Below are 12378 nucleotides of genomic sequence, written 5' to 3'. Positions count from 1 at the left end.
AAAAGGGAGCTTTTTCTGTGCGACCTGCCACCTAGCTGCCCGAGGGAACCGACCGAGGCTACCTTTGACTTTGTCCCTTTCCTCTTCCTCACGCGACCCTGGCGCTTCTTCGATCTCGTCCCGGAGCTTCTGCTCTTCACAGACGACCTGGACTGCGTTTTCCTTCTTCCCGACGCTTTCTTCCGTCTTCCTACAAAAAGCACATTGAGAGTCTATGCTTCCCTCCGTGCCCCGAGCCCCCCGGCCCTGCCCCTCGTTTCCCCCTCACACTCTGCGCCCCGAGGACCTGGCGTGAAGACAGTCACGTGCAGAAACAGGTCATAAGTTCTCCAGCGTCTCTGCGCGGAGCAACCCGCCAGGCCGACTTTTAGACCAGTGAATGTCCCACATCATTTGTGGGACCAAAACGAAAGGAAAAACAAAGCATCCAGCCCTGATGACACAGAGGGAAATGAAATGAGGGGCCCCAGGTACGCGGCCACCGGCTGTGACCCTGGTGCTGCTCCCGACAGACTGGGGCGCGGGGCCCTGGCCGCACGGCTCCTGAAGCCTGTCCTCGAGACCCAACTGCCCACACTCCGGGCTCCGGCCCTGGTCCGGCTCAGGGACGCTACCATGGGCTCAAGAAGGACCCTGGAACCCGGTGGGGGCTTCAGCCTGGGAGGAGCGGCCTCCGTGGGGACGGAGCAATGGGCCCTCGAGACGTCTGCGGGGAATAACCCCCCTCCCCCGCCACGGCCCACGCGCAAACTCTGGGCCCTCGCGGCCCTGCGGGAACGTCACCCAGCGAGTGAGCAGCAAGCGAGCTTCTGCGAAGCCAACGGGCCTGGGGAAGGTCTGGGACCAGCCACACGGGGAGGCCTCTTCCTGCCTCCGTGAGCCCAGCGGGCCCCGCCTGCACCCTCCGCCGGGCCGCTCGCAAACCCACATCACACGGATGAGAGTCCCGGGGGAAGCCGGGGGGGCCCTGTGGCTCCGCTCCCGGCCGCCGCAGTGGGAGGGGGTGCCCCGGCCCCCCCAGCTGCCCCCAGAGTCAGGAGCTCCCAGAGCCACTCACTGGGCGTGGCCGACAGTGCGGCACGGATCTTGCCGGGCTCTGGATTCAAATAAACTAGGTTTGAAAATTCTACCACATTTATGACACAATTAGAACCTTCGACCCTGAGACTATCTCACGGCGTTAAGAAACCACTCCTTGCCTTCTCAGGGGTCACAAGGATACTGTGCTTCAGCTCAAAGAAAAAAAAAAGACCAAATTTCTCAGAAACACATCAGACAACACCTGCAGGGAAGAGGACGATGACATGAAAGACCTGCTTCGAGACAACACGGAAGGGAGCGGGTGAGGGGGTACAAGTGAGGTCGAGGCCGGGCGACACGATGGCTGAGTGGAGACTCGCTACGCATTCCTCCCTCGGCCTCCAAAGCTTTGACGGAAGTCTGCAAAAGCGAAAAATTCACTAACAAAACCAAAACAAAATGGAACAAAACAGAAAACCAAAAAGGAACCCAAAACCAAGGCACCTGGGGGGCTCAGTAGCTGAAGCCTCTGCCTTCGGCTCCGGTCATGATCTCAGGGTCCTGGGATTGAGCCCCGCATCGGGCTCTCTGCTCAGCAGGGAGCCTGCTTCCCCCCACCTACTTGTGATCTCTGTCTGTTAAATAAATAAATAAAATCTTAAAAAAAAAAAAAATAGCTCTATAGGGGCTCCTGGGTGGCTCAGTGGGTTAAGCCTCTGCCTTCGGCTCAGGTCATGATCTCAGGGTCCTGGGATCGAGCCCCGCATCGGGCGCTCTGCTCAGCGGGGAGCCTGCTTCCCCCCCCACCACTCTGCCTGCTTGTGATCTCTGTCAAGTGAATAAATGAAATCTTAAAAAAAAGAAGAACCCCAAACCAAAAAAAAACTAGTAGGCAAAAGGGAGCAAGCAAGACGCAACGCAAGACAGAACTGTTCTCCGCCGCCTGAGCACAGGGAACGGGGGTGCGGCCTGTCCTCAGTAGGGTGTGCGCTGGGGACCAAAGCAAACCCCTCCAGTCCTGCCTCGAACCACAGCGCTGCCAACACCTGGGCTGTTACGAGGCTGTCCTCCGGGGGAGGGAGACGGGTGAGCAGGGGCGCCAGCGGGCACCGAACTGCGGAGTTTCTGACACAAGCAACTGAAGACGCAGAGGAGACAGTCCACAACCTTCGTTCAGTCAAGTCACTGCATGACCTCAGCATGGATCCCCGGCTCTGTCCGCTAGAAAGGCCGCTGGAAAGGACGGCCCACCCCTGGCAGAGAACACGCACAGAGCACGGGAGCACGGTGGGGAGGCCCACGAGTGCAGGCTGCCCACCCCACACCTCCACAAGCCACAGAGCCAGACAGCACCCGGGTCTCGGCCCCAAAGGTGGGGAACACAGGGTACGGCAGGGCGTGTCACACACCCCGCGGTCACAGCAAGGATGAACGCCGACTGTCCCCAGGGCTGCGGGGGCCGGGGTGGGGGGCGCGTGCTGCTGACGGGGGTGCGGAGCCACGGAACCCTCACGGCATCTTCGCCCCGTGAGCCCACAGTCCCCTTCCCCAGGAGAAACGGAGCACCTGCTGGCCTGCCACCGCCACGAGGACATTCAGAACACTCGCAGCGGCTCAGTCCCCGCAGCACAAGCCAGGCGACCCACGCCAGGAACCCTGTCAACAGACTGTGGCACGTTCGGGTAATGCTGACAGTCCTCAGCGGAAACTCATCAACCGACCCGGGCTCCGAAAGCACCACGCCACGCCGAGGGACACGCCACTGTGCGCTGGGGAGGACCTTACGGACGTCTGAAAACGAGCAAAGCTAGTGTCCAGGCCGAAGGACGCCGGGGCTGCCTGCTGGGGGCGGGGGCACCGGCTGGGAAGACAAGGGCCGGATGGGGCGGCAACCCTGGCCGTCAAACCTGGATCGGTGACGGGGACGCGGGAAGACCTCAGGTCATAACCCACCGAGCAAATCGCAGTACGCTGACCACCGACGGGGAGCAGCAGAGCTCCCCACCGGAGCCCTCGCCAGCTGAGGAACAGAGCTCAAGCCTGACCCTGGAAGCCACCTGCCGCGCTCTGCGGGCAGGGCCAGCGTGGGGTGGGGGGGGACTGCCCGCCAGGACCCCAGGGCTTCTCCCCGGGAGGTGCCTACTGACATGAGGCAAGGACAGAACTTACCGGGACAAAATTACCAGAACCAACACAGAAAAAGACAAGAAGCCAGTGAATTCCTCAGTCCCACGGCTCCCACAGAGAAACGCCCAGAACCGGGGGCTGCCTGGGGTGCCACTGCACGGACAGAGCGTTCTGCCACCCGGCCTGCAGAGGGCTTCCCAACCACGCTGCGGGCGGCCGAGTCGCCCGGGTGCGTGTGCAGGAGGCCTGCGGTGGGTGGTCGGGGGACCTGAGCGGACCAGACCAGCCTGGCCCACGGAGCGTCTGTGCCGTGTTTCCGTGACGTGGAAACACCAGCAGAACATGATGTGACTCTGCGGTGAAGCTCGTGGGAGGCGAGCACGTGGCCGGCTGCTTCCCGGGGACACACACGTGCGGCCGCAGCGAAGCCACCGCACCCGGGCTTACCTGCTCTCCTCCTGCGCTTGGCGGGGGCTCGGGGCGTCACGGGGCGCTGGTACACAGCAGAGCTCAGACCCGCAGCAACGGCCTCGATGGTCTCGTCCAGCAGAGAAGACATGAGGTACCGTGGGACGTGCTACGTGGCAAGGAGGGTGCCGTCAGCGGGGCGAGCGCCCATGGGCTTCTTGTGCAGCCCCCGTGCCGCGCGGAGGACTCCGGGCAGGACCCCAGTAGGGGCAGCACCACCTGGGAGCCCGAGGGACCCTGTGCCAGCCCCACCGAACAAACCACGGCAGCTGGATGCCCTCGGCCTGCCAGTAACAGTCCTGCCGGGCGTGCCCTTCTTGCTTGCGACAAAGGCCGCGCGCCTCCCGTGGGCAGTCCGGGCCTGGGAGGGCCTCCTGAGAAGCGAGCTGGGGTGAGAGTGACGGTGAGGACGAGGCAGGTGGCGAGTGGACGCACAGGCTCCCGGCCACGGCGGGGGCGGCCCAGCAACACGGGGCGCAAGGCGGACACAGGAGGAAGGGAGGCAGGACTGCGGGCATCGGGGTGGGGCGATGGGGCGGTAGCCCCCACCAGGTCCTCTCATCCCCCCCCACCAGCTTGATGCCGCCCCCGAGCAGCCAGACAGCAAAGAGCCCCCCGGCCAGGGTTGCCACAGGGCCCCGCACCCCGAGGGGCCGAGTCGGGCACGGCTCCACAGCGGGACGGGCAGCCTCAGCAGTGGGCAGGCCCACCTGAATCCTCCTGGCGGTGGAGATCCGGTTCCGGTTCACCGTCGCTCGGACCCTCTCGCTCTGCCGTGTCCTGGCAATAGCGCGCGTCCTCCCCGTGTGGGGCCGAAGCCGGCTGGTGGTGGGCACCACGTCGGCCAAGAGCAGGGAGACCTCCTCCTCACTCACGGGACCTGCACCTGGGAAGCAGGAGCATCCCGAACTGACGTGCGCCGCCATGGCCTTGGCCTGGCAGGGGGCATCTCCCCGGGGTCCTGGGCTGCCCTGACAGAACACCCTACGAGTTCTCCCAGAAGAAGAGACGCCCCCGAGGGCTTGCAGGCTGGGAGGAGGCGGCGCCGATACCTGCGGCGGGGGCAGCTCCAGGCGCAGCGCATTCCGGACAGAACCACTCGTCCACGGGCACCTCCTGGAGAGGAGGGTCCAGACACTCCATGTGGTACCTACAGGGACGAGCAGCGGACGGGGTTTCTGTCCCAATCCGGGGAGCCACCACCACCGTCCTGGCGTGTCCCAAGACAGCAATGCCCCTGCGGGAGACTGAATCATGACCCCCCCCAGTCCCCACGTCGAAGCCCTGATACCCAAAGTCACGGCATGTGGAAACGGGGTCTCGGTCGCATGACATCAGGAGGGAGGAGCCCTGACCCACGGACTGGGGTCCCTGGGAGAGAGAGGGACCCAGTGCTCCCTCTCCCCACTGCAGAAAGGACCTCGAGCACACAGCAAGGTGCCGTGGGCAGCTCTGGCCTGGAACATCTCACCACGCTGACCCTGGGGACAGTGCAGGCCGGCCCGCTCAGAGGTCCACGTGCATCAGACGGGAGACACGAGGCTCCCAATCTCCCTGCAGTCCTTCCCTGGGGCGTGCTGGCTATCTCCGCCCTCCAAGGGGGGCCCAACGGCTCCCGAATCCTCCACAGGAGGTGTACTGCGTGGAGGGACGGACGCAGGTGGCCTCGTGACGGAAGGCAGCTCCGTCCCGTGCGGCCAACCGTGGCAGGTATCCTGCACCCGCCTGCACCTGGAGCCTCACTTCTGGCTGGTTATGGGACCTCAGCTTGTCCTTCCCCACTTCGCGGTCACTCGGCAGCCCCAAGAGTTTCAAATGCTGGCCCCTCTTACTGCACAACCCAGGCCGAGGAGCCAATGGGAAGGCGGGCTCCGTGTGCTGAGAGCAAAGGGAAACGGGGCCCGGGCCCCGCCTCCCAGTGGCTTCGACCCAGTCCTCGACGAAAGCAGCTTGGGAAGGTTCACTTCACTGCTGGCGTGGGCTGCCCGTGCCAGCCTCTCCACCTCCACGCCAAGACCCCAGACAGCCCCGAGCCAGACGGACACCCACGTGGAGTCCCCACTAAGTCCCTGAAGACCTGAGCCCAGATCCTGAGCAGCTGGAGGACCGCGTACTGGTCACAGCTCGAGACGTTGTGACGGGAGCAGGGGCTGGGAGGCGCCTCCTGGAAGGCCACCTGGCCGGTCCAGGCCAGCATCGAGTCCTGGGCAGCACACCAACACCCCAAGTAGATCCCAGCCTCAGAAGATCCTTCTGAGAGCTACGTGGTCGCAAGAGAATCAGGAATTGCGCAGCTTCTCACAAAGCCCTCCAAGGACCCCACTCGGCTCACTCCATGTTTTCCTCGGGCCAAGGTCCAGGGCCTCGAGTGGAGGCTGCTGCTGTGTAACAGGTGCCCGGCCCAGCCAGCCTGTGGCTGTGCAGTCGGTGCTCGGGCAAGACCGGCTGGGGACTCACACTGCGGGAGGGTCACAGAGCAGCCACCCGGATGGGGGCACAGCTCCCGTCCCCAATTCCCCGCGTAGCGGGGTAGACCAGGCACCCAGAGCTGATCTCCTGCCTGCACGGACCACAGCGACGTTCTCAGTGGCTTCCCTGGTGACCTAATGCGTTTCCATTAAACTGCAAGTTTCAAGAAATCAGGGATAATCTGTGCTTCACTTCCGGTGATAGTGAAAGGACCTGTCACACACATTTGTGTATCGACAGCTCTGTGACTCCATTTCCAACCTGAGTCACTTCAGACGGAAGAGGAGTGACGATGACAGGAAGACTGGGCAGGCGGCGGGTCAGGCGGGGTAAGGGCGCCTGGAGGCGCAAGACCCCACGCGTTTATCTTCAAGTTTCAGATTCACCGGGATTTTTACGTACTTGAGCTTGGTTACCTGCTGAATAACTCAAGCACGGAAAATGCAAAAACCGATACATTGAATTCACAAACGTCCTTTATAAGTGCAAAAAAGAAAGTTAACAAAGTTGTGAAAAGTCCTTAACAAGTCACTGTCCAGTTTCTAGGGTTATGAGGAGACCCTGGCGTGAAGAACTGAGGCCATGGGCCCAATTCAGAAGTGGCAGGAAAACTGTGAGTGAACGTTCCAACGGCCTCACCTGGGCTCTCCGGCCACTGTGGAGACCACCAGAAGGCACCCGAGTCTGGCATCCGGCTGCGGGGCCCTGGGCTACAGAGCTGAGGCCAGTGGCCAGGACCACAGACAGTCCTTCCCACCTCCGATGGCCTCTCCTGTAGCACCTGGCTGCTCCAGGCCCCAAATGGCCACAAACACGGGGGAGGACTGGTTTTGCGTGGAAAGCAAGCTCTGAGAGCTAAGCTGCCCGCTCAGCCCAGAACCCCACGAGACCGTGTCTCTTCAGCTTCCTGCCAGTACTCAGGCAAGCCTGTAAACGAGGCTCAGGGACGGCAGGAGCAGGGACTGGCCTCGAGGGTTTGCAGGACACCGAAGGCACCCCTCTCCTGTCCCCCAGACTCACAGCGACCAAGGAGCAGGGGGCAGTCAGACACGGCCACCCCGGCGCCCCAGCTGGAGCTCCCGGAGGGGCGCACGGGCAGAGTGTGCCAGCGGCGAGGGCTGCACCAGAGCGGGAGGGAAACGCACAGCGTGCTGCCAGTTGTCTGGGGGGCGAGCACGTGGCCCACTGAGCGCCACACCGGAGGCCCCGGGCAGGGCTCAGAGCCCGGGCCAGCCTGTAACAGAACAAAGCGAGCGCCTCCAGGGCCGGCTCTGAGTCCCCAGGGCTCGAGACTTCCACCTGCTGCCCAAAGGAAGCTGCAGACCGCCGGCCCCGCGGGAGTCTCTCTTTACCGCCTGTGCTCCGAGACGCTGCGGCAGCCCCCGCGCCCCGAGCTCAGAGACCAATTCTGCGGGCGTCCAGTGGCAGCCCCTGCAGGGTCCCTGAGAAGAGGAACCACGATGGAAGGAGGCTGGGCACAGGCTCCCGGGAGCCAGGGCCTGCTGGACACAGGGGTCACCTGACCTGATAAAAGGCGGGGTTCCACACAAGTCCTTTGTCTGGGCCCCTGGGGCTGCTGACTGGCCCCACAGACCCCCTCTCGCGTTTCCCTCAGCTTTTCTGTCTTGATGTGTCACGCGCATCTCTGCAAGGGGCCTCGCGGTATTTGGGAGAACAGGCAGAGGGTCTACCGGCAGGGAATGGATGAGCCCGGCAGGTCGGCCCGCTACCAACCGGCGGCCTGGGATCCAGGTGCTCCCGACACGGCGGGCCTGGCCTCAGCGACCACGACCGTGAACAGCTGTGGGGAGGAAGCCCAGGACGCAGGGCTTCCTGCGGCCCTTCCCAGCCGTCAGGGACTAGGGACAGCAGAAGGGGCTCAGGGCCCTCGGGAGCCACCACGAGGAGGGCCCCAGGCTCACCCGGCGTCACAGCCGTCACAGAGGAGCAGACGGTCCTCCCGGTCACTCCTGCCGCACACCTCACAGAATGTTGGGTCCTCCTCCCCCTCTCCGGCTCTAGCGTTCTCCACCGGAAGCTGCGAGGAGGAAAGGGCCGCGGGTCACACGGCGAGTGCGGCCGGAGCCGCGCGCAGACCGAGCAGCCTGTCCGTGCGGGCTGGGCCGAGCGGAGGGAGCGGCAGCCACAAGCCAGGGCACTGGAGTGGGAGGGGAGCGGGACAAATGCAGCCTTTCCTCGCGCAACGACTGCACGACCCGGTGGACAAGGAGACGCGGATGCCAGGGACACGGCCCTCATGTGGGCCACCGCACTGGGACAGTCCCAGCCCCGTGTGGGGCCGGCCCTCGACATGCAGGCCCAGAGATGTGGCCCTCGGAGCTTCCGTCATCTGAGCCCTCCCGTGTGCTAGGTCTGGGGACACAGTCCCCTCAGAGGGGACCCCACCTGTGCACCCCACCCGTCTCCCCACGCCGCAGGGCACAGCCTCTGCCCGTCCTCCTGTCACACACACTCAGCCTTTTCTCCAGAGCCGGGCAGGCGACTCCCGCACGGTGGCTCCTGGATCTTCTCTAGCCGGGCTCGCTCGGGGCCACCAGGACCTCTCCGCACACCCAGCAAGGGCTCGGGGTCCACTCTGGGCAAAGGGAGGCTGCCCACCAGACGTGGGAGGTGCTCCCGGGGGGAGGAGAGTAGAGCGCCCCGGCCAGGGCCAGAACCGGCCGCCTGCGGCACAAACCGGAGCTCGGCAAGGGCCCGAGTCCCCGCACACCTCGGGCTCCAAGACCTACGGCCAGGAGCCCCGCGGGCCTCCACAGAGCACACGCCCAAGAGCAAAGGAGAACCTCTGAGCCGCCCTGCACACGGCCCTGCCCGGCGCTGTGGTCGGCGGTGTGGCTGCTCCCGGGCCTGCCCGGGCGCAGGAGGAGAGAAGCGCGGAGGCGGGACAAGGCAGGGGGGAGTGGGGAGGAGGACGTCTGGGAACTGCCACTGTCTGCGCCACCCGGAACCAGCGGCCAAGGGCCCGTGGTGGCTCTCTGAAGAGCACTTGGCCCACACGGACGCCCTCAGGAAAACCGACCCGCCCTGCAAGCACGTTCTCCCTCAGACAGGGACCGGCGTAGCCAGGCACCGGGCGGGGGCGTGCCGGAGCCCAGCACCCCCGCTTACCTTCTTCAGGATTCTACCGCCGAACCGGGCCCGAATGCAGATACACTTGAACACAGTTCGATCGACCGGACAGGAATTGGCATTCTGTAAGAGATAAAAACGGTGTCCGGATCCCGCAGGATCGCTTTCTCCACCCAAAATAAGGAATTCCCTCACCAGTCAAAAACGTGTAACCCTCATCATCCAACCTTCACTCAACACCCAGCCCAAGGAGTGTAGGGGCTCCCGTCCTGCCCCGTCTTCGGTCGGACCCCTGGGCACCTGTGGCGGGTCTCGTGGAGGAACCGCGCTCCCAGCTGGCCTCGTTGAAGTCCTCCCGGCGGCCCGGGCGCGGGGTTCGGAGCCCTTCCCTGTCCCGACAGGTGACCTGCATCTTCTGAAGGCTTCAGAGCGCGGCTCGCTCGCCTCCAATCTTGAATCCAGGGGATGCTGTGTGCGCGCCGCAAGCCGGGCCTCTTTCCTTCCATCTCACACGCGTGTACCGAGCCCCTCTCTCCCTTGTGCCAGGTGCTGCCTGCTGCCACCATGGGTGGCTGGCCCTTCAGGTCCCCACCATGCTCCCGGGGCCTGGTCTCCATTCCCGGAGCAAGTCCGCTGTAGTCACTACGGTTTCATACATCTCAGTACCCAGGAGGCGATGTCTCCCTCTCCCGAAAGGACCGGCAGTTCTCGGCATTTTCCGTCCCTCCTCTCCGCACTTCACAAGGCCCTGAGGGCCCAGGATGCCCCGGGGTCACCACGGCCATCTCTTGGAGCTGGGATTTCCCCTCCAGAGAGTGCTTTCTTCCTTCAGACTCAACGGTTTTAGAAAAGGTCTTCACAGGCCTCACGTGTCTTCTCATGACTCGCTTCTGTGTACGACTTTTCGTCTTTATCTTGTGCTCAGCGACATCGCTGCGCTTCCCGTTCGGACAGTTCTTCTGAAAAACATCTATGTTGCCAAACTCACTTGTGACGAGTACCTTTTCCTACATGACACTTCGGCCTGTATTTTCTCCTTCTGCTAATCCAGTATGATGCCAACTAGAAAACCAGCACCTTGTCAGGCTCCTCAGTTGATAAGGCTTTGGTTGCAAAATAAATCTAACCCTTAACCTAACCTGTGCCAACGGGTCCAGCCCCACAGGACAGGAGCGAGGAGCGTCGGGGGCAGGGAAGCCCTGGAACGACACCAGCGAGGCAGCAGACAGGTGGCCTCGAGGGCAGCAAAAACATGGCCGAGGTCCAAACTCCCGAGCTGTCTGGGAACATGGGGAGCAGGACTGGGGCTGTGGGTTACTGTTGACCTCGCGAGGGCAGGTGGTGGCACGGAGGTCCACTACACCCACGCAGCGTCCATGTGGGGCAAGTTCCAGGCTGCAGAGGAGGACGGACGGCTCCTGAAGGTGGGGACAGGCGGGGGGGGGGGGGGCACACGCACATCACCCCTCCTGTCCTCCTCTTCGTCTTCAGAATTTTCCACAGTGAGATGTTTATAAAGTCGGAAGAGGGTTACTGCTACTCAAGTTCACCATCGGGGCGGGGGCGCCCGGGGGGCTCAGTCAGTGACACGTCTGCCTTCAGCTCAGGTCACGATCTCAGGGTCCTGGGATCCAGCCCCGCGTCGGGCTCCCTGCTCGGCGGGGAGCCTGCTTGCCCCTGTCCTCCCCACCTGTGCTCTACCTTTTTTCTCAAATAAAATCTTCTAAAAATTAAAGTTCGTCATGAAATATACTGTTTCTGATACGTTCCCTTTATCTGTCTTCTGGTGGGCTCCCTGTCCTGCCGGTCATCATGACTCGGTGCCGAGCTCCGCCCCAAGCTCTGTCTGTGGGGTCACGGCGTACCGGGCTGCCTCTGCCAGCCACAGACTGCCCTGAGTCGCTCGGGATTCCCGCACACAGGTCCCCACGGCACACTGACCCAGAAAGAACATTTCTCTCTCCTGCCTCCTCATCCCACGCTCCACAGGCACATCACCCCACACTGAGCTTTCCTGGAAACCCAAGAGTCAGGAGCCCACCAGCCAAAGTGAAGACCACACTAGGACCCAATGCTATGGCCTCAATTTCTACTGCGGAACAGAGAGCACCGCCGGCAAGAGGCTGCCGACGGAAGGGTCACTCGTAAATGGAGAGAGGTCACCCTGAAGGAGGGAAGGACCCCGAGAAGCTGCCTACTCACCTTGGACCATTCAACGATACAATCCAAGCAGAAATAATGGGCACAGCTCTCAGGGGTCCCCACAGCCTGGTCCCTGAAAGTATTGAGACAAATTGGGCAGCTCTCGGAATCATCATCAGAACTGAACACGCCACTGGCTTCCAACTTCCCCTGAGCGTCCACCACAGCCACTAAGGCCTCCATGCCCTCTTCTCCTCTTCCTCCTCCTTCTTCAGAGTCTTCGGAACCTTGAAAAAGGAGAAACGTGACTTTGTGAGCTGGAGCCCCGGAAGCAAACAGGCCACAGCTGCATGCAGGAAGGCATGTTTCTAAACCCTACACTCAGGGGACAGAAACCTTTCTGACGCCCTGCCCGAAAGGCCCACCCCTGGGCACCTCACTGAAGTGGCTTCCGAGCAAAAAGGATGAGACGCAGGCTGAGTGGCCGTCCCAGCTCCACAAGCCCCTCCCTTGCTGCGGAAGCCGAACGCTCCCCATCAGGGCAGCTGCCAGGGGCCCGCCCCCGTCTGACAACTGCCCCGGCGGAGCACAGCAGCCTTCAGAGAGGGCCACGAACACGGTCTTAACAAACTGTCTGCCTCCACACGAGACCCTCCTTACAGGTCTATTGTTTTTTCTTTGGGGATGTAGGGACCATGGGTTCCTAACTGGGCAATTTGGCTCTAACAGTTCTGATCAATTTCTGAGAGGTTCTTGGGCTGGATCGGACCAGCAAAAAAGGAGACACTTTCAGTTCAACACAGCAGTCAACGTATGCAAACTCCACGAGAGGGTCAAGTTCACTTGTGTGGCAGGAGGGTCCTCTCAGGGCCGCAGGACACAGCCACATCCAATCCCTTCCAGGGCGTACAGAACCCGCGTCTCCCCTACAGGCCTGCTGCTGTGTGGCCGAGGGAAGGACTCCTTGCCCAAGCAGGTGCATCCTTTAAAAGCCATTTTCCCCAGCTGGCTGCAGAGAAAGAAGTCAGAGCGCCTGCAGGCATGGAAGCAAGCAAGCAGCTA

General features: G+C 62.7%; 1 protein-coding gene across 4 annotated transcripts in view; it reads right to left on the bottom strand.

Moving 5' to 3' along the window:
- Positions 1–12378, bottom strand: part of PHRF1 (PHD and ring finger domains 1) — a 28241-nt gene that overhangs the window by 7800 nt on the left and 8063 nt on the right. For 3 of the 4 annotated variants that reach the window (XM_046016310.1, XM_046016311.1, XM_046016312.1), the window contains exons 4-10: positions 11377–11603; positions 9214–9297; positions 8007–8122; positions 4668–4765; positions 4326–4501; positions 3595–3724; positions 63–190 (exon numbers count right to left, since the gene is read on the bottom strand). In XM_046016310.1, coding sequence (XP_045872266.1) covers positions 63–190; positions 3595–3724; positions 4326–4501; positions 4668–4765; positions 8007–8122; positions 9214–9297; positions 11377–11603 — 959 coding nt within the window. Of the gene's footprint in view, positions 1–62; positions 191–3594; positions 3725–4325; positions 4502–4667; positions 7203–7818; positions 7826–8006; positions 8123–9213; positions 9298–11376; positions 11604–12378 lie in introns of those variants that run through there. The other variant, XM_046016313.1, reaches the window with a different exon arrangement.

The sequence above is a fragment of the Meles meles genome, chromosome 8, assembly GCF_922984935.1.
Source record: "Meles meles chromosome 8, mMelMel3.1 paternal haplotype, whole genome shotgun sequence".
NCBI classification, from domain to species: Eukaryota; Metazoa; Chordata; class Mammalia; order Carnivora; family Mustelidae; genus Meles; species Meles meles.
Note: the sequence above shows the minus strand (reverse complement) of the source record. Positions and strands in the feature narration are given on the sequence as shown.